At 42.9% G+C, this 26526-nt stretch overlaps 1 protein-coding gene across 1 annotated transcript in view; it reads left to right on the forward strand.

Moving 5' to 3' along the window:
- PTPRN2 (protein tyrosine phosphatase receptor type N2) overlaps positions 1 to 26526 on the forward strand; it is a 1048643-nt gene that overhangs the window by 962489 nt on the left and 59628 nt on the right. Inside the window, exon 15 of the mRNA XM_056519562.1 lies at positions 25708 to 25855. Within this exon, the coding sequence (XP_056375537.1) occupies positions 25708 to 25855 (148 nt within the window). The remainder of the gene's footprint in view (positions 1 to 25707; positions 25856 to 26526) is intronic.

Genomic DNA, 26526 nt, shown 5'->3' on the forward strand with positions numbered 1-26526 from the left:
CTGTTTTGATATCCATTATCCTGTGAATAAGTATCCATACTGGCAAAACCCATTTTTTACTAATCGAAACTACATACTGATACATATTTTTAATATTTGTTTTTATTTACTGTACACAATTATGAGAGCAGCCATCTTGGTTTTAAAGATGACCCATGGCCTCTCCTGCCCTATTTGAAATAGTAAGTACTTATATTCCCTATGAAATAACAATACTCTGTGTTGTACCATTCCTCTGATATTTTTAATAAAATGTACAACTATATAGCCAACTGGGTGTTACCAGTTTGGGGCGTTTCACTACACAATGTGGCACTGTCAGCTCTGATTGGATAATCTCAGACAATGTAGGGACACACCCAAATTATGACACCTAGTTGGATATTAACTCCTACATTTCTAGTATGAATAACAGAGGTACGGTACAACATACACCTATAAGAAAAGATGTTATTTCATGTACTGTAAAATACAAGTACTTAGTTAGGCTTCTTTCACACTGCTGTTATGACACGGCAGTGTGACGGTAACGGCCGTTCTCAACGGGGAGCAACGGAAGTGTGAAAGGGACCTTAAACAGACAGGTCATAAGAGACCACAGGTTTTCGTTAACACTATTTAGAGATTTTCTTTACAGCAGCTACGTGTCTCAGAACCTGTAGTCTAGAGGGGATTTATTGACTTCTATGGTAGAGAGTGTGGCAGGCATGCTATTGAGGTTATTATACAAGGAGGAGAAAAAGTGAGCCAGGACCATCACCTACTGTAAAAGTTGTAATCCTATCTCATCTACTGTATATACAGTATAGGTGTTACCTTTATATGTAATCCTGCCTATGAGGAGGATACTGAGAAAAGATCTCTAAAGGACAGGAAGTGGCAGCTTTTATTACTAGACTTTTTAGGAGGTAGGAGTGAAAACTGCAAGATTTCAGGATTATTTTTTAATATAGAAAGTGACATTCTTAAAAAATATATTAAACATAAAATGTCACTTAAACAATAGGTCATTTTCTGATGGCACATTCCCTTTACAAGCATCATTTTTTGCTTCTCAGCTCTGGATGAAACTGCATTGAAGCGTGGTTTTTTGGCCATAAATCATGTGGCATGTGGATTAGTCTGCTTTAGGAAAAACATTTTCAAACACCTAAATAGGGTATTGTAAGTTATGGAAAGGAATGGTGGGCCATTCATACATGCCACTGCTCTATTTGTTTTATTTTCTATGGGAGCTGGGGAGACAGCCGAACGCTATACTTAGCTATCTTCACCAGCTCCCATAGAGAATAAATGGAGCATCAGCGCACATTCATGACCCACCTCTCCATTCTATGAAAGACTCCTCGTTGTGATGATCAGTGGAGGTCACATGTGACCCTACCTTTAATCAGCATACCAACCAATTTTTATTATTTTTATTTTATAGTTGTATGTCCATTGGTTCCTATGGGCCTCTTCTATTACATACTACTGAGTTGGATTTAGGCCAGAGCCTGTTTATTTTATGCTGGTACAATTACTGTAAGAACCATCATCTACTTTATCCTCAGTTCTATTTATTTATTTATTTTTTTTGTTTCCACTGCTGTCAGTGGAACAGCAGATACTACAGCTAAAAAGATAGATTTCTGGGGTGACATCATTTTTTTCCATTCATCATCCCATCGACTTTAATATTATAAAACCACATATTAAAAAATGTTGCGATGACTTCAGTGGTGGAAAAAAAGACATCCATTCTCATCTACTGAAGTAATAATGAGATGATGGATGGAAAAACTCAGATTTTCAATCATTTGTCATACATTCCATATTGGAACAGATGACAAGTAGGTGTATGTGTAATGTGTAAAAATATTATTAATAATAAAGCTCATCTTTAAAAAAAAAAAAAATGAATGAACAAAAACATTTCAGGGTTCAGTGAGGTTGTTCTGTCCCATGCCTCTTATAGACAATTGTATCCATTCAGACTATGTTCCCACTAGCCAATTGTTTTGCCATTTTTTAAGCCATGTTTTTCCGGATATTTGGAATACATGCTGCTAGATTTAAAGAGGCACTGTCATTATGAAAAACTTTTTATATTTTATAGTACTACTGATAAGATGACTTTTTCAAATATACGTTTATTTAAAAAATGACAATTTTATTAAAAAATCTAAACTGAAAATAGCCGCCACTAGGGGTCATCTATCTTTATGCAGACAGACTGTATTTTGCAGCATACTGAATACCGACCATAAAGTGTGTTGGTATTCAGTATAGGAGATCACCATTGCACCACTACAGCCTTCAGCTGTTCCTAAACTACAACTCCCATGATGGGAGTTGTAGTTTTACAACAGCTGGGAGTACAATCTTTGTAAAACTCTGTTTTAGAGCTGTGTATTCTCCAGCTGTGTGCCTCCAGCTCTTGCAAAACTACAGACAAAGGATGTGTGGGCATGCTGGGAGTTGTAGTTTTGCAACAGCTGTAGGCAGCACTGCTCTAACACAGTGCTTTACAAACACTGCAGCTCCAGCTGTTGAAAAACTACAACTCCCAGCATGCCTGAACAGCCAAAGATTGCTCTGACTGACAAAGACGCTGATCAGATATTCAGGAGTCTGTGAAAGCTGAATGACACATATAGTGACAGCTATGTTGAATAGCATCCAGCTTTACTAGGAACAGATAGAAAATGTATGCATGAAAACTACTGTGTAGTGATTTGCAGACTGCCAGGCTGCTCCCAGACTCAGAGCAGATGAGTCATCCACAGTGAGGAAGAGAGTTGGACACGTCCCCTCCACAAGGCAAGAACAAAAAGCAAGTGAGCAACTTATAAATTCTATTTGTTAGGGATATATAGGTCCTAGACACTTACATATGTACATGATCAGGATTAGGTACCGAGTAACATATCACTTTTTTTTTTGCACTATGACAGGTATGCTTTGAGTCAATGCATAACAGCAGGACATTATCATCATCGTATTTTGGGGGAACTTTTCTAAGGGTCCCGATCTCATCCTTTGTATTAGGGCCAATGTTCAACTAACAAACAAGCAAAAGCTAATTCGTCGCCTGATCACATCTTTCAAATATATTTAAAAATCCTTGTATTTTGCTTGTACCTTTGTGATAGGGGATGTGTGGATAGCCGTTTCATGCGTAATGATGAACTTACTCTGGCCTTGAGGCCGAAGGAAGTGCATCATTACGCATGAAACGTTTGTAGCCTCAGAGCACCCTATAAATGCCTGTCCTCACCATCCCGCAGCTCTGATGCCCGGGAAGAAATAATTGACGACATTAGATATGGTTAGTGCCCTTTATTCTACGTTCATATTATTTGCAAGCCAGTCTTTTTTCATACTGAAAGGAGCACTCATATTGTCTAGTTATGTACCCTCTGCCTCGACCACTGCACCGCTAAACAGGACTAAAACACTATAGGACCGGTTAGCTATCCGTACCTGTCAGTGCCCTTCATATATTTCTTTCTCTATATTGCAACTCATGTAATAGACTGGTTAAACAATTGGTGATCTACCTGATCAGCGCTTACATCAGGCAGAAGTCTGCGGATCTAATACAACCCTAAGAAAAAGGTATAGCCTGGAATGGATAACCGGTTTAATGATCAGTGATATAAAACAATGTTCTAAGCCATTACCTAATGAAGTGGTGGAGATTTTCCCATTTGCGGTGCATATATTACATATCATATAATAGAGGGATTTTAGTACTTTACTTTTTTATACTCCATGACTTGTGAGATTTATGCCTTTGTTTTGTAACCTCTTACAAATTGCCTTTGAGATAGTAATTTTAATCCATCGCTTGTAATTTACTGCCTATCTGCTTGGAGAGATTTGGCCACGGCACAAGCGAAAAACTCTGGCGTATAAATAAACATTATGTTTATCGTCTAGTTTACACTAGAATGAGTTTGTTTTTCAACTGTATCTACAGTGACCTTTACAAGAAATATATTTATCTCGTCTGTAAACAGCTGGCACGTAAAGAGTTTGAGCTTGGAAACATTTTTCATTTTAACACATTTTGAATTTGTAACGATCAACACTCCTGTTCTGACTTCACAGCACAATTCTTCATATTCGAAGAATGAGGCATGGGCCACCATGTACCACTCGTCAGCTTCCCAGTGGGAAGCGAAAGAGGTAATTTATGGTTCTAGTTCTATATGAAAGGACTGTGCAGTCTTTAACCACCAGTCACCATACAACAATAGTTACAACCCATGTTGTACATCCTATAGAGGCAGACCATACCATTGTTATTGACCAGTGGGTGGTGTAGTGTTGGATGCCATTCCATCCACTACTATGTTTTCCAAAATTAGTTTTGGTTGAGTCGCAAGATCTTTTCACACATGGTGGGTAAAAAGTTACCTGCACCATAGCAATGAAGATTTGAGAAGGGTTACCGATGGCACTAGCAAAGGCCATTGCAGTCAGAGGATATTGGAGCATCTGCATTTGTTGATTTCAGTTTCCATATTTTGGTGGTCTGGATTTGGATTTGGCAGAGACACACATTGTCGGTGCCATAAGTAACAAAAGGAGACAGTCATTACGTTGAAATGGCACACATAGGCAGAGCTTGCACTTATTTTTGGAACCCTTCCAACCGCATATTTTGTGAACACATGCAAAACAAGTATGTATTACAATAACGTGAACAAGCTTCTGTGTCTTTCAAAACATAATTTTGTTGACATGAAACAAAAGTAATCCACTAATTTGGATTAGCCAACTCACCACAGCCTCAGGTTGAGAACGGAAGTAGATGCCGGGAAACACCAATAGAACACAAGCAAAGTAAGAACTCTAGTGCCTCTACATAAGTATAAGACTTCGCTCTTCATTTGAGGTGTCCTCACAGCAAACTTTACAGGAGACTTTTAAACAGGACAAGCAATGAATTTCGAGCCATTATGACTCTTAGGGATCCCATCTCAAAACAACCATTGTTAAGGGCTAGAAAGGGACCATAACGGGTTGACTTCAGTTATTCTGTTTAAAAGACTCCTGTAAAGTTTGCTGTGAGGATTTCTGATCTAAAGAGTCACGTTTTATACTTACCCAAAAGTGCAGGAGTTCTTCTTCGTACTACAAAACATAAGTCCCTTATTATTACAGACAGCCCTTGAAAGCACAACTCTTCACCTGGCGTGGCATTTTGTCCTTAAAATGGCCGATTAACTGATTTAACATCATCTGACAAATGGTGATCGAAAGTTCTAAAGAATATCAGATTCTCTTTAGAGGTAATGTTTAGATTAAAAAAGTAACAAATCTAGCAAAAAGTGCATTCAAGTTGGAACCACCAGAGATCTATTGTAATTTGTAAATAATCCTGACAGTAAGTTTTCCATGCAGTGCCACTCCACTCAGGGCAGAAATGAAGCATAGCACATCACTCATTTAAATCTAAAAGTTGTCCTTGTGATGCAGGTAGGTCTTCCAGGGCAAGAAACATGCTTTGAAACCATTTACCTCTGTGACTGAGAGATGAGCATCCTCAATAGAGGACCACTTTCTATTAGCTCAGGATTCTATAATAGTGTATCTTTAAATGAGTTTTCGATAATAGACAAGGCATTAGGCTGGCTATATACACTCTTCCCTTGTGTTGGAGGAAACAGGTATCAGGCATTTTTCATTTACCTCTTGATTCTTTGTTCAATGGAAAGATATACAAAACCCCAAAAATCCTGTACCCATGTTCCTAAGCCACAAGGTTTCTCCTAGTTTGCAGCAAAGGCAGAATCCTTAGAAATGTTTACCAACAAAAAAAACTGCACAGGCATCTCTTCTGCCAAATACTAAAACTTTTAAACTTTTGGACAAACTTCCTTGATTCACATATCTTGCTGCAGGCATCCTCCGGGGAGAGCTGGAGGGGACTGGCAGGTAAAGGACCTTAGGTGGTGGAAGGCTTTGGGCAATTGCCCTTGCTATAGTTGTTTTCTCCATAGTAATGTCATACATTGGCTTTGTGTTTCCACTTACTCTTTATTTTGGAGAGTGTCCAGGATTTTGATGAGACAGTGGGGTTATGATACCTACCTACCTAGGAAGCCTTGGTAGGTAACTATTGCTTTGAACTGAAGGTGTTTGGGCTGATGGCAGACTTTAACACAGCTGCCATACAGCAACATTCCTATTGCCAAGCAGTGTTGTAATTTCATTTTTATTCAGTGTTAAGTCATATTTTTTCCTCCTAAACAAGGATATCCACCCGTGATATTTTTATTCTCTTGCTGTCATTTTATGACTGCCAGCTGTAGGGAAGGACGGCATAATCATTCTCTGGCAATTACAGAGGATGAAAAGCATGAAAAGTCTTCAACAAAACTGTATTATTACTGCATGTTTTTCGCGAGTGAAAGGGAGAAATCGGCCAACCCATATTTAATTCCATTTACAGTGTTTGTGCTGTTCTAAAACTTAAGAGTTTTTAATAGGAGCTTTACCATTGGTCAAACTCAAAGTCTATTGACTTTAAAATTTAGTTTTATTGTATTATCATCAAATATCACTTTTTTACTAAAGGAAAATGTAGATAAACATTTATATGTTGTTGTTTTTTTCATGTTTGCCATGATAAATTGGACTTCTCAATGTTGTATTTCGGGATAAATCTTCTTTTATGTCCTATTCTACATATAAAATTCTTTGAGAATTCTAAAGGTTTAGAGGAAAGTTAGATGTGTTCAAGGTAAAATACTGGAACAATGGAATTATATGTTTACTGTAACCAATTGGTTTCCCTATGAAAATAAACTAAACTTTAAAACAACAACCTGGTAGTGAAGGGTCCAGAAAGTTTAAGGTGGCTGCTTTATAGGAGTCTTTTCTCAATCCTAGAAATGGGAGTAAATACCCTGTTTCCCCGAAAATACACCCTACCCCGAAAATAAGCCCTAGCTGGATTATCGGGGTGGGCTGCAATATAAGCCCTACCCCGAAAATAAGCCGGTGGTCTTCAACCTGCGGACCTCCAGATGTTGCAAAACTACAACTCCCAGCATGCCCGGACAGCCGTTGGCTGTCCGGGCATGCTGAGAGTTGTAGTTTTGCAACATCTGGAGGTCTGCAGGTTGAAGACCACTGACCTAGGCAATGCCCGGGCTGCAAATATTAAAAAACAAACTTTAACTTACCGTACCTTCGTCCTCTGTTCCCCCGTTGGGACGTCTCAGAGCCTTCAGCCTATCACCGGCCACAGCGATGTACCACCTCGGCCGATGATAGGCTGAGCGCATTGTCATGTGAGGAGCCGGCCGGCTTCTTACATGACAGTCGGCTCAGCCTATCATCGAACAAGGTGGGACATCACTGCGGCCGGTGATAGGCTGGAGGCTCTGTGACGTTCCCATCCCCAGGAAGCAGCAAGAACAGCGGAGGGACCATGAGGCCGGTTCCTTAGCAACGGGGGAACGGAGGACGAAGGTAGAGTTAAAATTAGTTTTTTAATATTTGCAGCCCGGGCACAGGAATACAAAGTACAAGTAGTGATAATTATTTGGCAGGGGGGGAGAGAAGCTGTGCTCGCGGGTGACATATGATTAGTCTCCCGATGTGGGGTGCAGCACTGGGCTGATAAACCGGTTGCGGGGGACGTTGGGGGGGGCAGAGCTGCACCCATCACATGAAGATGATGGGGGGGTAAATATTGTTAAATGTTGTTCAATGTACATACCGTAAATAAGAGAAACACGGTAAGGAACATTGGATCACAAGTATGCGTCTTGTTTAAATTTTGTCAAACACTATGGGGGAGATTTATCAAAACCTGTGCAGAGGAAGAATGGTGCAGTTGCCCATAGCAACCAATCAGATCGCTTCTTTCATTTTTCACAGGCCTCTTTAAAAATGAAAGAAGCGAGCTGATTGGTTGCTATGGGCAACTGCCCCACTCTTCCTCTGCACAGGTTTTGATAAATCTCCCCCTATAAGCCTCTACTGTGTATAGGCAGTTTACTTCTTGCCTTCTAAAATCCTTAACTCTTTTATATTTCAATCCACATCCACAGACTCATCTGAGGCCTTTTTTTTTTTTTTTGGTGCAACCAATTGTACTTTGTAATGACATCACTCATTTTACCATAAAATGTACAGTGAACCCCAAAAAATATTATTTCTATGAGGAAATGTAAATAATAACCGCAATTTTGCAAATTTTGGAGGGTTTCTTTTTCACACTGTACACTTTACGGTAAAAATGACTTGTTTTCGTTATTCTGTGGGTCAATTCAATTAAAATAATACCCATGGTTACATCCTTTTCTATTATTTTACTGCTTTTAAAAAATCTCAACCTACAACTTACAAAATAAGTTTGCTTAAAATCATCCTATTATGAACACCTCTACCTTTTCCATTTATCCATATATAGGGCTGTATGAGGACTAATTTTTTTTCGCCACCTGTAGTTTTTTTAGTACCACTTCTGCCTATATGTGACTTTTTAATCGCTTTTCATTCATTGTTTTGGGAATGGGATGGGACTTTTGTTTACGTTTATGCCATTCACCGTACTGGATCATTAACATTATATTTTAATAGATCAGACATTTCCGCACACAGTGATACCAAATATGTTAATAATTATAATTTTTTCTTTTTTGAGTAAAATGGGGAAAAGTAGTGATTTTAATTTTTTGGGGGGGAGGGACTTTTCAAAAAAAAAATTATACTTTTTTTTACTTTACTTTTTTATTACTTCTATTTTTCTCTATGTCCCCATAGGGAACTATCTATACCAATCAGATCAGCCATTACAATCGTTGCACTACCGCAGATGCTGTAATCTGTACCGATCACGGCATCTGAGGGGTTAATGGTGGACGGACATCAGTGGGATTGCTGATGTCCACCATTAACGATGGGTCCCCGGCTGCTGATGGCAGCTGGACCTGCCGTGCATGACGCGAGCACCACTCTAGTGCTCAGGTCATGTACAGGACGTAAATCAGGACATCCTGGTGGTCGTTAAGGGGTTAATATTGTTGGTTGTTATTTAGTAAATATCCAGTGATGACCCGAGACACCTCGAGTTTAGTACAATTTTCCTGAACTGTTACTCTAAAGGAAAAAAACAGCTATATCTGTCCTCGTGAGGAACAGCCTTTACCAGATGTTACTATAAATTAACTTTATAGGTTATATACATCTAGTGCTGTGTTTACATTGGCTTTGAGCATTCTATCGGAGGCATATATAGTGGTCCCTAAACATACGATGGTAATCCGTTCCAAATGGACCATCGTTTGTTGAAACCATCGTATGTTGAGGCACCGTGCAATGTAAAGTATAGGACAGTGGTCTACAACCTGCGGTCCTCCAGATGTTGCAAAACTACAACACCCAGCATGCCCGGACAGCCAACGGTCGGCAGGTTGAAGACCGCTGTTAGAGGAAGTTGTACTCACCTGTCCCCGCCGCTCCGGACCGTCACCGCTCGTCACTGCTGCCCAGGATGTCGCCGTCCATCACTGTCGCCGCGTCCCCGGGGTGTCCCCGACACTCCGGCAAGGCCTCTGCTTCCCCGGCATCCTCGCTCTCCGTCGCCGCCATCACGTCGCTACACACGCTGCTCCTATTGGATGACGGGACGGCGCGCAGCAACGTGATGATGTCGATGGAGATCGCCGACAATGCAGGGGATCCCAAAGAGGACGCGCCGGACCCCCGAGGACAGGTAAGTGATCATCAGCGGACCACACGGGGCACCGTAAACGGCTATCCGGTGGCAGCTGAAGCAGTCTGCGCTGCCAGATAGCAGTTTATGCGATGGCCCCGACATACAATAGCATCGTATGTTGATGCTGTCTTCAACATGCTTCTGAGAGGCCATTGTATGTTGAAATTATCGTATGTCGGGGCCATCGTAGGTCGGGGGTCACTGTACTGTATCAAGAGTTTTTCCCAGCCTTTTTCTCTAGTTCAAGACATATGCTACTGTTTAAGCATATAGTGACATTTGCTGCCCTTAAGACCCCATTATATAAAAAAAAGAACATTTTCTACTATATGCCAAGTCGAATATACTAATATACTAAAATTTGACATATATTTATTTTGTGTGGATATAGATTTGTGTGCTAAATGTGCTCCGAGCTTTCCTAATGCATGCGCGGAGCATGATGTTCAAACATTATATGAACACACCCTATGCCAGATGGTTATTGTTTTGTGTGATCATAGCATTGTCATTTATATGGAAAGCTTTGATGATATTTTGTATTGTGCAGTATACTGTATTATTCTGCATTATTTTATGAAAACATTTTTAGGATGTCAACTTCTCAAACGCATACTAAAAAAACACTATTATGCTCAGGCTGTCCCCATAGAAACCTTTGGGTACATGACAGGATGTGTTTGTATCCTTCGTAGAACATGGTGAGAAGAAGACGGCTTTAGGGGAAGAGTATATGTACGGTAACTCCTGGAACACTATGCACTTGCTGTCTAACATATACAATGAAGACATAAAAAAACACTTAGGGTCTATACGTGATATTCCATGAACCTTAAAGGGGTACTTTGGTGGAAAATAAATGTTTTTTTTTTTCATATTAACTTGCTCCAGAAAGTAAAAAATGTTTTAATCCTTCCAGTACTTATCAGCTGCTGGATACTCCAGAGGAAGTTGTGTTGTTCTTTTCTGTCTGAACGCAGTGCTCCCTGCTGACACCTGTGTCTGTGTCAGGAACTGTCCATGGCAGGAACAAATGCCCATAGCAAACCTATCCTGTTGTAGATAGTTCCTGACATGGACAGAGGAGTCAGCAGAGAGCACTGAAAAGAAATTACACAACTTCCTCTCTAGTATACAGCAGCTGATAAGTACTGGCAGTATTAAGATTTTTTTTAAATAGGAGTAATTTTCCAATCTGTATAACTTTCTGGCACCAGTTAATTTGAAAAAATGAATAAAAATGTTTTCCACAGGAGTACCCCTTTAATTGTTTAAAAAAAATAAAATAATGAAAATTCCTTGTCAAAGATATATAGAAGAATAAGAATCTATGTCAGAAATAAGTGTACTTGACCCCTTTAGTATCAGGCCTGGAAACAGATTTTTTACGTCTGTTTTCGTTTTTCGTTTGGGCACTGTCACTTTAAAAAACTTAGGACATGTTGTAGAGATGTGTGATCAGTCAGGGTCTGAGGCCACATTTACACATTCTTGGTATGTTCACACGGTGGAATTTCCGCGGAATTCCGTGAGTGAAATTACACACAGTGAACATTAGCATCAGTGTGAATGGGTTCCCACTGCAGAATTTCAGCAGCAGACAATTCTGCCACTGAAATTGTTCCGCACAAAGAAAGAACGTGTTCATTCTTTGCGCTGAAGTCCGCGAGCACTGCATAGCCGTCAGTGCCTCCCACCGGCTGCCAGGCTGAATTCCGCGAGCTGAGATTCAGCTACATATCTGTAGTGTGAACATACTGTACCCTCAGAATGTCCACACACAAAATCTTTCTGCGGACATCCTGGAGAGTGCGGCTAAACATTCCTTGCCGTTTCATTCTTTGTGCGGACACGGAAAACGGAATTTCTGTACCAGAAACATCTGGCACTGAAGTTCCAGACATGTGCACAGCCTCAGCATTCCATTAATTTCAACTGGACTCTGCTGCTCCGGAATCTTCCAATGTGGATTTCCACACAGAGATTCCGGACGTGTGAACTTGTGTTGAGTGTTCAGTTTGCAACTGATGGGTAGTACTAGCTGGGAGAAGAGCGCGCTAAGCGAGACAAACTTACAATTTAAGGGTATGTTCACATTAAGAAATGTGAAAGTGGAGATTCCATCTGACGGCACTGCACCATCATCATTGACGGCTATGCAGTTCTCGCAGACTTCCGCACAAAGAATGAACAATTTTTTTGTCTTTGTGCGGATCAATTTCACCGGTGGAACTGTCTGCCGCTGAAATTCTGCAGTGTAAACGGGTCCACGGAAGACTAAGGGTATGAATCGCCAAGAATTTGGCGAAATGATTCGAATCACGATACCAGTGTGGCGATTCGATATACCCCGATATATCGCGATACCGTCTAGGTGATGATACATCACGATATATCCCGATTCTGTCTCAAAAACAATGTCTTTTACACTTTTATTAAAACTTTTTTTTTATACACTTTATTAGACTTTTAGGAGGAATCATTAGATTTCTCAGACAGATGAATAGAGTTCTATTGAACTCCATTGATCTGTGATCCATTGATAGAGCCTAGTCAAGCCAGGCTCTATCAATGACAGAGCCGGGATAGCAGGGAAGCAGAGGTAAGCCCTCCGGCTACCTCCACAGTGGATTGCCCGCTCGCACTGTGGGGGGGTCAATTCGAAAGGAGATACAAATTCCACATCCCTTAAAGGATCGATTCAAAAATATTTAGAATCGATTCAGTATATTTGAATGTATGAATTCCGCTGTCATGGGGTTTCCAAGCTTTACCAAGTGTGAACCAATAACATTTATCAGTATTCTTCTTTTTTAGATGCAAATTACGTGATCCATTTAGCTTGATCTTTAGCACGTTCGGATCCTTATGTGTTCTAGATGAACAGTATAAGCCTCTTTCTTACATTGTCATACCAAAAATGTGAAACTAAAAATATTTTACATGTGGACCTTGATGTGGAGACAGATTTAACATGGAAAGTGTCAAAATCTGTAGCAAATCCTTATGTAAATCTGCATCCTAAACCACATGTAAGGCGGGAAACAGTTTTTTCTGTGGCAGAAAATTAAATAATGTGTAAATCCACCCTTAAAAAAAAAACTATCTAGGAATAGAAAAGCAGCGAATTTCTTCCAAAAATAGCTCTAACCCTGTCCTCAGGCTGTGCCTGGTAATGCAACTTGGCTCCAGTCACTTTAATGAAACTGAGCTGCAATACCGCACACCGCCTGATGGCAGAGTGGTGCTGTTTTTAGAAGAAATCAGCTCAGTTTTTTTTAATGCTGAATAACCACTTAAAGCAACATGAGATTTTTTTGACACAGGGAAGCTGTGTCAGTGCACATGGGAGGTTGGGGGTGGGGGTCAGTTTGCCATTTCGTATAGATTTTAGATAACACCTTGGCAGCTGGGAGCTGAAAGTAGAAAGGATTACAGTGTTTGTCTGTCACATGTCGATCCTCCGCACCTGCTGTTCAGACTGAAGTAATCATTTTAAACATTATTGGGACAGGTTCACACTAGCAGCACTTTGCACAAATTTTGCCTTAATCTGCCTTTTGGATAAAAAGATGCGGAGTGTGATTGAACTGTTGTATTCTAATGTAATCTTCAGTTTGCATTCATGGAAAATGTAATAGAATTTTTGGAAATTATTCTTTTTCAAGATCTTGTCAGTTAGATATATATATTATATATATATATATATATATATATATATATATATATATATATATATACATATATATTTTAACAGTTTCAATGAAAAGCTCCGACAGCCAGACGATTCTACATGCAATGCATCAATGTAAAAGAATTATTGTCTCAAAATTCTGATGTGATCACAAAAATAAAATGCTGTTTTTAGTGTGTCCAAAGTTCTTCAATAGTTTAGGTCACCACAAGCAAAAAATAAAATAAAATGAGAATAAAATGGCTTAAGTACTTTCACATTGAAATATTGAGGAAAACATTTTAGAAATACTACCATGCCATATATACTGCGCAAGTGATATTAAAGGGGTTCTCCACCATAAGGTGATTTTAGTACATACCTGGCAGACAGTAATGGACATGCTTAGGAAGGATCTGCACTTGTATTGGGGATAAATGGCTATGTTGTGAGATTACCAGAACACTGTGGCTAGCTTTTTGTGAACTGGTATTTCCTGTTTCAATTTTCTTCTGTTCCCTACAAATCCCATAATTTCATTGTCCTCCTTCCCACACATCAGCCACCCCACCCATTGAAACATAAATGAGCTGCATCCATTCAAAAGACCTGTGGTTTTCAATCAGGGTGCCTACAGCTGTTGCATTAGTTGCAGATTGAGCCCTCCACTCATTGAAGCAGACAGGCTCCATGTCATCAGCTGACTAGTGAGTCAGGTCTCAGCCACATTGGAAGCTGGGAAAAATCTGAGACAACAGTCATTTTGTATGCTGTTACATATTGGGGAGAAAATCACAGAAGAATTGTGAGAAAACCGTCCCACACAGGTACAGACACTATATTATGAACTACACTAACTTTACAGCCCCTGTAGCATAGTCAAATAAAAAAAATTCATGGAATACCCCTTTAATAACTTACTGTGCAAAAATAATACCATCATAAAGCCCACAAATAATACCTCCAAATTATTACACAAAAAAAAAAGGGCTTTATAATTAATAAATCTTTCAGTGTACAAAGGATAGGAAGATTTACCAAAACTTGTGCAGAAGAAAAGTTGACCAGTAGCCCATAGCAACCAATCGGATTGCTTCTTTCATTTTTAAACCGGCCTCTGAAAAATAGAAGAAGGGATCTGATTGGTTGTTATAGGCAACTGGTCACGATTTCCTCTGCACAGGTTTTGATAAATCTCCCTTCATTGTTAGGTACTGCACAAATAATATTAGGTTAGGGCATATGACTAAAGGCGCTATGTGTTCAAAAACACATTACTATTAGGGTGCATTCACACCACGTTTTGTACATACGGGTGGGGGGGGGGTGCCGGATCTGGCGGGGGAAGGGGCAAACTCCGGTCGGCTCAGTTTTGACCCGTATGCGGTTTTGGACCAGACCTAAAACCGTAGTAAACTACAGTTTTAGGTCCGGTCAGGAAACCGTATACGGGTCATAAACTGAGCCGACCGGAGTCACTGTTTGACTCCGGTCGGGTCATTAAAGTAAATAGAGTCACGGGCTGATCCGGCCGGGGTATGGGAGCGCCCGGTTTGCCCCTCCCCCCGCCGGATCCGACACCCGTATGTACAAAACATTTTGTGAATGCAGCCTTATTTGTATCCTGCACTATATGAAAACAAGGAGAAGTGTTAAGAGTAACCTAGATTTATTATAGCTTAGGGTTGTATTACATGAGCAGCTGGATACGAGCTCTGATGGCAGATTGACAAGTTAATTGGCGCTCGTTAGGCTGTGTTCACACATTGGGGCCAATTAGATTTACCTTAAGTAATTACTGCATGCATTTTTGCCACAAATCACCAGAATTTTGGTAATTTTCGGTAAAGCACAGCACAAATGCACACGGTAATTACTTGTGGTACTTCTAATGAGCCGCAAAGTGTGAACACAGCCTTAGACTGGCCAATAATAGATGGTGAAGAGCCACACGAACAATTTCAGGATCTTTTGGGTGGCCATTAACGTTTATTGTTGTTGGCGACACATGCCCTGTTTACACGGGGAGATGAGCCGTCTACAAACAATGATTTGTAAGCAGCCGTAATCCTGAGTATATTCTCAGGCCGATTTTTGGGTCTATTGCACAGGGCAATTATGGGAGGTTTCCACTTGTTGTTTTTTTTTTTTTTCAGCAAAAACACACACACAAAAAAATAAATAAATAAATAAAACGACCAGACAGCCTCACAGCATTTTTTGGGAGTGAAAAAATGGTGCGGCTAGATGTTAGCTGCGAGTCAATAGGGATTTATGAAATGCCATTCCCACTTGCCGTTTTTGTCTTGAAAAAAATGAAAAAATGTAGGAAGATGCAGTGGCAGTTTTTAGGCATTTTTTTCTGTAATACAGGTGAAAAAATGCACCCATAATATATTTTTGTAAAACTGGACTAAAGGGTCGGCCGGTAGAGTCCAAAAAGTGTTGAAGACCCTTTCATCTGTGCTTGTTCAGCTGAACTGGTAGATATTAAACCTGGCATAAGCCCGCAGATATACCGTATTTTTCGCCGTATAAGATGCACTTTTTCTTCCCCAAAACTGGCGGGGGGGAAAGTTGGTGCCTCTTATACGGCGAATACACACCTATTGCGGTGATGCCCTGTATTAACCCTTCAGATGCGGCGATCAAAGCTGACCGCCGCGTCTGAAGCGAAAGTGACACTAACCCAGCTGTTCAGTCGGGCTGTTCGGGACGGCTGCGGTGAAATCACGGCGTCCCGAACAGCTTACAGGACACCGGGAGGGACCTTACCTGCCTCCTCGTGACTGCTCCGTGCCAGGATCGCCGGCGCTCTCCTTCGACGTCATCACGTCGTCGCGCACTCTGTCCCATCATCCAGTAGGAGCGGCGTGCGTAGCGACGTGATGACGGCGACGGAGAGCGTGGATCCCGGGGAAGAAGACGTCCGGAGCGTCGGGGACACCAGGGGGATGCGGCGACAGCGATGGAGCGACATCCAGGGCAGCAGTGACAAGCGGTGCCGGGTCCGGAGCGGCGGGGACACATGAGCACTACCTCCTATACCAGTGGTCTTCAACCTGCGGACCTCCAGATGTTGCAAAACTACAACTCCCAGCATGCCCGGACAGCCAACGGCTGTCCGGGCATGCTGGGAGTTGTAGTTTTGCAATATCTGGAGGTCCGCAGGTTGAAGATCACTGTTGGGTTCAGAATCTTTTTTTTCTATATTTTGGACCTTTGAAATAGGGTGCGTCTTATATGCCGGTGCGTCCTATAGGGCGACAAATACGGTACTTTACATGTATTCCTGTATTAGTCTTGAATTATACTATTAGAATCACACTTATTGACAAAAATGTGACAGCTAAAGCTTCCAGCTGACATTGTAAAAGAATCCCCAGCACCATTTGCTCAATGACACAAAATAACAGAGGGGGCGGAAAAGTGGGTTTGTACTGGGTGATAATCAGTTGTCAGCTTCAGCGATCAGAGCTGTTACTAAGCCAGATTTCATGGATATTCCTGTGTTACCAAAAATCCCTTAATCTGGTTCAGGCTTTTGACTGCGCCATCTGTGTTGTTACATGGAGTTAATTAAAAGCTGCCGCATTAGAATCTTCCTCTAAGAACCATTGAATAATGTGGCTTAACCCTTACACTTCCCCCACTACAATGAATGTCCTGGCATGATCTGCCATATGTTCAAATAGGTACATTAGAAATGCAAAGGGCATGATCCCACTACAGGCCTTGGTTCATTAAAGGGGTACTCCGGAGCAAAAAAAAATATATGTTTTCAAAACTACTGGTGCCAGAAAGTTATACAGATTTGTAAATGACTTCTATATAAAAATCTTAATCCTTCCAGTACTTATCAGCTGCTGTATGCTCCAGAGGAAGTTGTATAGGTAGTTCTTTTCTGTCTGACCACAGTGCTCTCTGCTGACACCTCTGTCCGTGTCAGGAACTGTCCAGAGCAGGATAGGTTTGCTATGGGGATTTGCTCCTGCTCTGGAAAGTTCCTGACATAGACACAGGTGTTTCAGCTGAGAGCACTGTGGTCAGACAGAAAAGAACAACTCAACTTGTAATATACAGCAGCTGATAAGTACTGGAAGGATTAAGATTTTTAAATAGAAGTAATTTACAAATCTGTTTAACTTTCAGGCACTAGTTGGATGTTTTCCACTGGAGTACCCCTTTAATGAATTAATTCATCCTTTATGCATTGTCTGTGTAATGTTTGTCCTAAATCGTAAGTCTTTTTTTTTTTTTTTGCTACATTTTTTTTAACCTTTTTTTCTACTGTTTAAGATTATTTTTATTTTCTTATTTGGTAATGCTCAAAACCAATGTAAAAATATCCCTAGATCTGTATAACTTATAAAATTAAAGGTGTATTCCAGGAATTTTTTTTTATTTGACTATGCTACAGGGGCTGTAAAGTTAGTGTTGTTCATAATATAGTGCCTGTACCTGTGTGTGACGGTTTTCTCACAATTCTTCTGTGATTTTCACCCCAATATTTATTTTTATCAGCATACAAAATGACTGTTCTCTCAGATTTTTCCCAGGTTGCAATACGGCCGAGACCTGACCTTACTAGTCAGCTGATGACAGGGAGCCTGTCTGCTTCAATCGGTGGAGCGATCAATCTGCAACTAATGCAACAGCTGTAGGCACCCTGATTGAAAACCACAAGTCTTTGAATGGATGCAGCTCATTTATGTTTCAATGGGTGGGGTGGCTGATGTGTGGGAGGGCGGAAAATGGAATTATGGGATTTGTAGTCAAAAAAATAAACATGAAACAGGAAATACAAGTTCACAAAAAGCTAGCCACAGTGTTATGGTAATCTCACAACATAGCCCATTAGCCCCAAGACAAGCGCAGATCCTTCCTAAGCATGTCCATTACTGTCTGCCAGGTACGTACTAAAATCACCTTATGGTGGAGAACCCCTTTAAAGGGGTTGTGCGCTGCCCTGACTTTCGGATCTCCGCTCACAGCGTCCGGAAGTTCGTTACTCCGAACGCTCTGTGTGGGCTTCCGTGTTTTCAGCCGCCGGGCGTGACACCCTGCCCCTCGCGACGTCTCTCCCGCCCCCTCGTGACGTCTCGCCCGCCCCCTCAATGAAAGTCTATGGGAAGGGGGCCCGGCCGCTGTCACGCCCGCTTCCCATAGACTTTGGTAGAGGGGCGAGCGTGACGTCACGAGGGGGCGGGCGAGACCTCACGAGGGGGCGGGCGAGGGGCCGGGCATGACGTCACGCCCGGCGGCCGCGAACACAGAAGCCCGCACACAGCATTCGGAGTAATGAACTTCCGGACGCTGTGAGCGGAGCTCCGAAAATTAGGGCAGCGCACAACCCCTTTAACTTATAGTAACATTTGGTAAAGGCTGGTCCTCACGAGGACAGATATAGGTCTGGTTTTTTTTGTGTTTTTTTTTTTGTGTGGGGGGGGGGGTATTAAAAGAATTGCAGAAATACAGACGTATGTTAAATATGTTTTCATCCAGTTTTTTTTATGCTACTTTTGCAGTCACATTTTAAGCTTATACTGTATCCCCAAAAAAGACTTTTGATTTGGGGTGTATTTTGGGACGCTTATGGTCCAAAATATATGGCAAAATATGGCTGTATTTTTTGGGCCCAGAAGTGGCCCAAATAAAGTTCCAAAAACTTTATTTTACAGCTCTAAAATTATTATCATGTGTACAGACAAGCCATTTTACTGTTCAATAAAACTCAATAATTATAAAATATTTTTGGGAATTGTATTTTTTCGTGCAAACAGACCTTAGTATATATTTGCTGATTGTACACTCCCCCCAAAAATATATAACAACTGATGCAAAAATAAATTGAATGCCTTGTTAATACATTGTTTTCCAAGGATGTCACATCATTGGAAGTCATAGCACGTGAATGCCGAATACAGTTTTAATGTATGTTAAAGTGTTCCTCTCATCAAACAAACTTTTGATATATTAAATTTCATTCCCTATTGAATAATTTTCTAATTGGTTTTAATTAAAAATGTTGTCTCCTTTTTAGTGTATTTAACTGTAAAACAATAACCACTAGGCGTCTCCCTAGCAGTCATGCTGCAAGCCTTCTGTATTGATTTCTGACTCATGCCGGCCTGGCATGAGTCCGAAATTGCAGACCACGTGACTAGTTCAGCGCAGCTCCCCGTCCGTCAACCAGACAGGCAGGAGTGAGCGCTATGCTTGTTTCACAGCAGGGCAAGCTCCTGACATGGCCAAATGTCAGTGCAGCACTGCCCTGCATACCCCCACCAGTGAATAAACCACCGTCGCTCTGCCACAGTAAAGCCACCCACCCCCTCGTCCCTGCAAGCTGTGAATAAGCCGCCGCTAAGAGGACGCTACAGAGGACTTTACTAGCAGAGCGCTGTGGCCAGCTGGAGACTGGTGAGATAGTAGTAGAGATGTTTTCGCCTTCTCACAGCCGGCTTGCAGCTTTAAACTTCACTGCTCCTCCTCGGTCCCCAGACTGAAGCGAAGTGAGGGCGAAAGCAGTCCCCCCAGCAGGATTCAGTGACGTAGCACCTGCTGGGGCCCGCCCACATCTGGCAGAAACAAGAAGACAGGTTAGAATTAGAGCTTTTTAAAGTGTTGGGTGTAGTTAGGAAACATAGCTTGAGTTAGTTTAGAAAAGTTTATTCAGTGATAGGTACTCTTTAATAGTGCCATGCATACAACCACTATATACAAAAAAACTACTACCATATACCTATATCCTATATCTGACCAAATTATCCCCTAAAACTTAGTCTATGAAATGGAATCTCACTTATAACTATATATATATATATATATATATATATATATATATATATATGTGTGTGTGTGTGTGTGTTATGTTTGAGTTAATATGTAAAAATTATAGAAAAAAATTACTTAACTAATGGACCATATAAGACTGTCAACCTGACCTTAACGGAGGTGGATACAAAGAATTATATGACTATGACTAAGGACATATTGTCCGAAACATGTCAGTTGTTTTTTTTAGGATCTGTATCCATACCCCTTCCCTTCACCGCCTTGGTTGAACTTGATGGACATATGTCTTTTTCAGTCGTACTAACTATGTAACTATGTGCCAACTATTTTTCATTGTTGTATGCACTTCATGAAGATTTTAGATTTTTTTGGTCTATTTACACGTGAGCTGGATCTTCTTTTACTAGGATTTTGGACATAAAGAAAGGTACAAATGACACATAATAACCCCATAGATATCAAAATATCTGTCACCAAATTATTACAGAACTTTTGGAAATGTAATTTTAATAAAAAATCAGGTTTCTGAGGAAACGTTCTAGAACCCGTTTCCTTTCAACCCTGTGGGTGACACCCTGTAGAATCTGTCTCATATGCTATTTGTGACTGCACTACAAACAGTGCCAACTCTTGTAACAGTCATCAGTATTCAGCATGTCTAAGAACTTAATTGAAACATAATTAGAATCAGTCCTGTAAGTGGCATTCGAGGGTACTATGAATTTATTTACCAATCAAATATTCTAATTAGGCATTTCTTTTTTTGGTTAATAGAAAGGGCACAGCACTCAACTTCCACCAGGGTATGTCATGCTGTGGACACAAATTATCAAACAGCAGGTTCCGTGAAGAGATACAAAAGATGCCAACTGGCATTTACCCTTGATTACAATATATCATGTCCCCTAGGCATTTTTGGAGTATTTTGTGACTGATAGCACGCTCGCTGAGTCTTACATTTTTATGCATAGAGCTGGAAATGATGAATTTCACTAATTCAATAAATAATATTTATGTTCAAAAAACGTTCAGTTTTTTTTTTAAACTAGTATACTACTGTACCTCCTATGATATATTGTAGTTTTACAAGAAAATGTCAGGATAATTAAGAATATCTCTGTACCTCGCTCCATTCAGTTTACCCTCAGCCCTGACCAGTCTCCTTGTCCCAGCTGCTGAAAAACACCCCACAGCGTGATGCTGCCACCAGCATGCTTCACTGCGAAGATAGTATTATGCAGGTGATGAATAGAGGCCAGAAATGTTAAAGGGGTACTCTGCTGCTCAGCGTTTGGAAAAAACTGTTTCGAATGACGGAGCCGGCATCGGGAGCTCGTGACGTCATCGCCCTTTCATGACGTCAACCCCCGCCCCCTCAATGCAAGTCTATGGGAGGGGGCATGACAGCTAGGATGTCACGGGCTCCCGGCGCTGGCTCCAGCATTCAGAACTGTTTGTTCCAAACGATGAGCAGCAGAGCACCCCTTTAATCTTGGCCAGGGACCCTTTCACAGTGTGAGAGTCCTTTAGGTGTTTTTTTTTTTTTTTTTTTTTGTTGCAAACTCCAGACGGCTTTCATGTGTCCTTTACTGAGGAGAGGCTTTTTTCTGGCCACAGATTGGTTGAGTACCGCAGTGATAGTTTTGACCTTTTGGTTAAGTTTTTCCCATCTTCACATCTTTGGAGCTCAACCAAAGGTCATCTCTTTCACCAACGTCCTTCTCCCCCGATTACTTAGTTTGGTGGACTGGACGGCTCTAGGAAGAGTCCTGGTTGTTCTAAACTTCTTCCATTTCAGTATTATAGATTTTTTTGTCCACTTCTCCAGATCAGTGTCTCCACAGAATACTGTCTTCAGCTCTATAAGCGGTTATTTCCATCTCATTGTTTGGTTTTTGCCCTGATATACAGTACGTTGTCAGCTGTTAGATTTTATAAAAAATAGGGTCTCCTTCCAAATCATGTCTAACCAACAAAATTTACCACAGGCGACTCTAATCAAGGTATAGGAACATCTGAGAGAGGATCAAGAGAAATGGGAGGAGCCAGTGCTAAATTGTCATAGCAAAAAATTCGAATTCTCTTTTTTTCCCATTCTCATTATGGAGTATTGAGTGCAGATGGGAAAAATGGGAAACTTTTTGATTTTTGCACAAGGCCGCAACATGAAATGTGAACAAAGTGAAAGGTTCTGAAGATTTTCCGAAAGCAATGTATGTTTTATTAGTAAATTAATTAGAAAGAATGCTACTACGGCACTGCGATTGTCACGATGCCGGCTGGCAGATAGTGGATCCTCTGTGTCAGAGAGGGATTGGCGAGGACCGCGCTAGTGGACCGGTTCTAAGTCACTACTGGTTTTCACCAGAGCCCGCCGCAAAGCGGGATGGTCTTGCTGCGGCGGTAGTGACCAGGTCGTATCCACTAGCAACGGCTCACCTCTCTGACTGCTGATGACAGGCGCGGTACAAGGGAGTAGGCAGAAGCAAGGTCGGACGTAGCAGAAGGTCGGGGGCAGGCGGCAAGGATCGTAGTCAGGGGCAACGGCAGGAGGTCAGGAACACGGACTAGGAACAGACAAGGGAACGCTTTCACTAGGCACAAGTGCAACAAGATCCGGCAAGGGAGTGCAGGGGAAGTGAGGTGATATAGGGAAGTGCACAGGTGGGAGCCAATTAAGCTAATTGGGAAGATTGGGCCAGGCACCATCATTGGTGCACTGGCCCTTTAAATCGCAGAGACCCGGCGCGCGCGCGCCCTAGGGAGCGGGGCCGCGCGCGCCGGGACAGGACCGAGGGAGAGCGAGTCAGGTACGGGGGCCGGGGTGCACATCGCGAGCGGGCGCTACCCGCATCGCGAATCGCATCCCGGCTGAAGGCGGGACCGCAGCGCACCCGGTCAGTGGAGCTGACCGGGGCGCTGCAACAACGAAGATGAGGCGAGCGCTCCGGGGAGGAACGGGGACCCGGAGCGCTCGGCGTAACAGTACCCCCCCCCTTGGGTCTCCCCCTCTTCTTGGGGCCAAAGAACCTGAGGAAAAAAAACTCAATTTTTCCGTGATGAGGTCCGATGCACATTAGGAGGGGTTCTGTGTGGAAACGTACGAGACAGTCCAATCTTTTATTGTAAAAACAATAGATGTAGAGGGGTCTGGCGAGACTGGTCACAGGAACGTAGAACCTGTTGATGAGAGAGGCCAAAAAAAATTTTCCTGCAGATCCGGAATCCAAGAAGAGCATAGTAGAGAAGGAGAAGGTAGAGGCAGATATCCGCACAGGCACAGTAAGGCGTGGAGAAGCAGAGTTGACATCAAGAACTGTGTCACCTTTGTGCGGAGTCAGCGTACATCTTTCCAGGCGGGGAGGACGGATAGGACAATCCTTCAGGAAGTGTTCGGTACCGGCATAGTACAGGCAAAGATTCTCCATGCGGCGTCGTGTCCTCTCTTGAGGTGTCAAGCGAGACCGGTCAACTTGCATAGCCTCCGCGGCGGGAAGCACAGGAACAGATTGCAGAGGACCAGAGGAGAGAGGAGCCGGAGAGAAAAAACGCTTCGTGCGAACAAAGTCCATATCCAGGCGGAGCTCCAGACGCCATCCGGAAGAACGCATGTCAATGCGAGTGGCTAGATGAATGAGTTCATGTAGGTCAGCAGGAGTCTCTCGTGCGGCCAGAACATCTTTAATGTTGCTGGATAGGCCTTTTTTAAAGGTCGCGCAGAGAACCTCACTATTCCAGGACAACTCGTAAGCAAGAGCACGGAACTGAATGGCGTACTCGCCAACGGAAGAAACACCCTGGGCCAGGTTCAGCAGGGCAATCTCGGCTGAAGAAGCTCGGGCAGGTTCCTCAAAGACACTTCGAATTTCCGAGAAGAAGGAGTGTACAGAGGCAGTGACGGGGTCATTGCGGTCCCAGAGCGGTGCGGCCCATGACAGGGCTTTTCCAGACAGAAGGCAGAACACGAAAGCCACCTTAGACCTTTCAGTAGGAAACTGGTCCGACATCATCTCCAAGTGCTGGGAACATTGCGAAAGAAAGCCACGGCAATACTTAGAGTCCCCATTAAATTTGTCCGGCAAGGACAGGCGGAGGCTAGGAGTGGCCACTCGCTGCGGAGGAGGTGCAGGAGCTGGCGGAGGAGAAGATTGCTGGAGAAGTTGCGACTGAAGTTGGTGCGAAATGGTGGACATTTCCGACAGCTGACGGGTTAGAAGGGCGATCTGTCGGGCTTGCTGGGCGGCCACCGTGGTGAGGTCAGCGACAACTGGCAGAGGAACTTCAGCGGGATCCATGGCCGGATCTACTGTCACGATGCCGGCTGGCAGATAGTGGATCCTCTGTGTCAGAGAGGGATTGGCGAGGACCGCGCTAGTGGACCGGTTCTAAGTCACTACTGGTTTTCACCAGAGCCCGCCGCAAAGCGGGATGGTCTTGCTGCGGCGGTAGTGACCAGGTCGTATCCACTAGCAACGGCTCACCTCTCTGACTGCTGATGACAGGCGCGGTACAAGGGAGTAGGCAGAAGCAAGGTCGGACGTAGCAGAAGGTCGGGGGCAGGCGGCAAGGATCGTAGTCAGGGGCAACGGCAGGAGGTCAGGAACACGGACTAGGAACAGACAAGGGAACGCTTTCACTAGGCACAAGTGCAAAAAGATCCGGCAAGGGAGTGCAGGGGAAGTGAGGTGATATAGGGAAGTGCACAGGTGGGAGCCAATTAAGCTAATTGGGAAGATTGGGCCAGGCACCATCATTGGTGCACTGGCCCTTTAAATCGCAGAGACCCGGCGCGCGCGCGCCCTAGGGAGCGGGGCCGCGCGCGCCGGGACAGGACCGAGGGAGAGCGAGTCAGGTACGGGGGCCGGGGTGCGCATCGCGAGCGGGCGCTACCCGCATCGCGAATCGCATCCCGGCTGAAGGCGGGACCGCAGCGCACCCGGTCAGTGGAGCTGACCGGGGCGCTGCAACAACGAAGATGAGGCGAGCGCTCCGGGGAGGAACGGGGACCCGGAGCGCTCGGCGTAACAGCGATTACATAGAAGAAGAGCCGGTCCACAGACTAGAGTGGTATTTGCAAATCAATCACGGTGGTGCTCTGGTGTTATCGACAGTCTGATTAACAATCGTATGAAGAAAGGAAAAATCGGCCACTCACCGTATTCGTCTTCTTGCTTTATTGCATGAAAAAATACTCACATATAAACATAGGGAGAGGGAAGGAGCGGGGGGTACAAAAGGCAGCAAGCTCCGTTTCGCACTTCACAAAGTGCTTCTTCCGGCCATCATGGCCGGAAGAAGCACTTTGTGAAGTGCGAAACGGTGCAGTAAAAGGGAAACGTATAAGTCCTTCTTTAACTTACCACTGCTTTCTTATGCCCCCATGTAACAAAAGCAACTTAATACAGTATATGGGGAATGGAGTTTCAATTAAAATAATTTTATACTGAAAGAAAGATGAAATCAATAAAACTGAAATAAAATTTCTTATTACAATTTTTTTTTTAAATTCCAGTCTTATATGGAAGATCACTTGAAGAATAAGAATCGTCTGGAAAAAGAGTGGGAGGCTCTATGTGCATACCAAGCGGATCTTACTGCAACAACCATAGCGCTGAAAGAGGAAAATGCTGCAAAGAACCGATCTCTCACAGTGGTTGCATGTAAGTATCATTGTTGCATCAAGTTTTACCTTTATTTTAAAAAGGAAACCTGTCAGCTGTATTTGCTGCTAAGAGCTGCAGGCACTGTTGGATAGCTATTAGGGTATGTTCACACTGCGGAATTCCCACGGAATTCCGTGTGCGGAATCCCGCGAGTGAAATTTTGCACAGTGAACATTAGCATCTGTGTGAATGGGTCTTCCGTAAGACCCGTTCACACTGTGGAATTTCAGCCGAGGACAATTCCGCCACTGAAATTGTTCCGCGCAAAGAAAGAACATGTTCATTCTTTGCGCGGAACTCCACGAGCACTGCATAGCTGTCAATGGTGACGGCGTAGTGCCGCGCGGTCCTTCCACCGCCACTGGCTGCCAGGCTGAATCTCCGCTTGCTGAATTCTGCGAGCAGAGATTCAGCTACAAATCCATAGTGTGAACATACCCTTAGGGTGTAAAAGCAAACAGTACCTTTCCTGAAGCCAAACTTATAAAATCTCCTTTTAGTTTTTTAGCCAAGTGTCAAGGTGGTGGGGCCAAGCTGGTCAAGTGCTACAAACTGTCACACCTCCTTATTCACCCTCACCTCCCAGCCTTGATTGATGTACAGGGCATGGCTTACAATAAAGGAGGGGCTGGGGGTAAGGTTGAGGGTAAACAAGGAGTTGTGCTAAG

The sequence above is a fragment of the Hyla sarda genome, chromosome 5 (assembly GCF_029499605.1).
Source record: "Hyla sarda isolate aHylSar1 chromosome 5, aHylSar1.hap1, whole genome shotgun sequence".
Classification (NCBI taxonomy): domain Eukaryota; kingdom Metazoa; phylum Chordata; class Amphibia; order Anura; family Hylidae; genus Hyla; species Hyla sarda.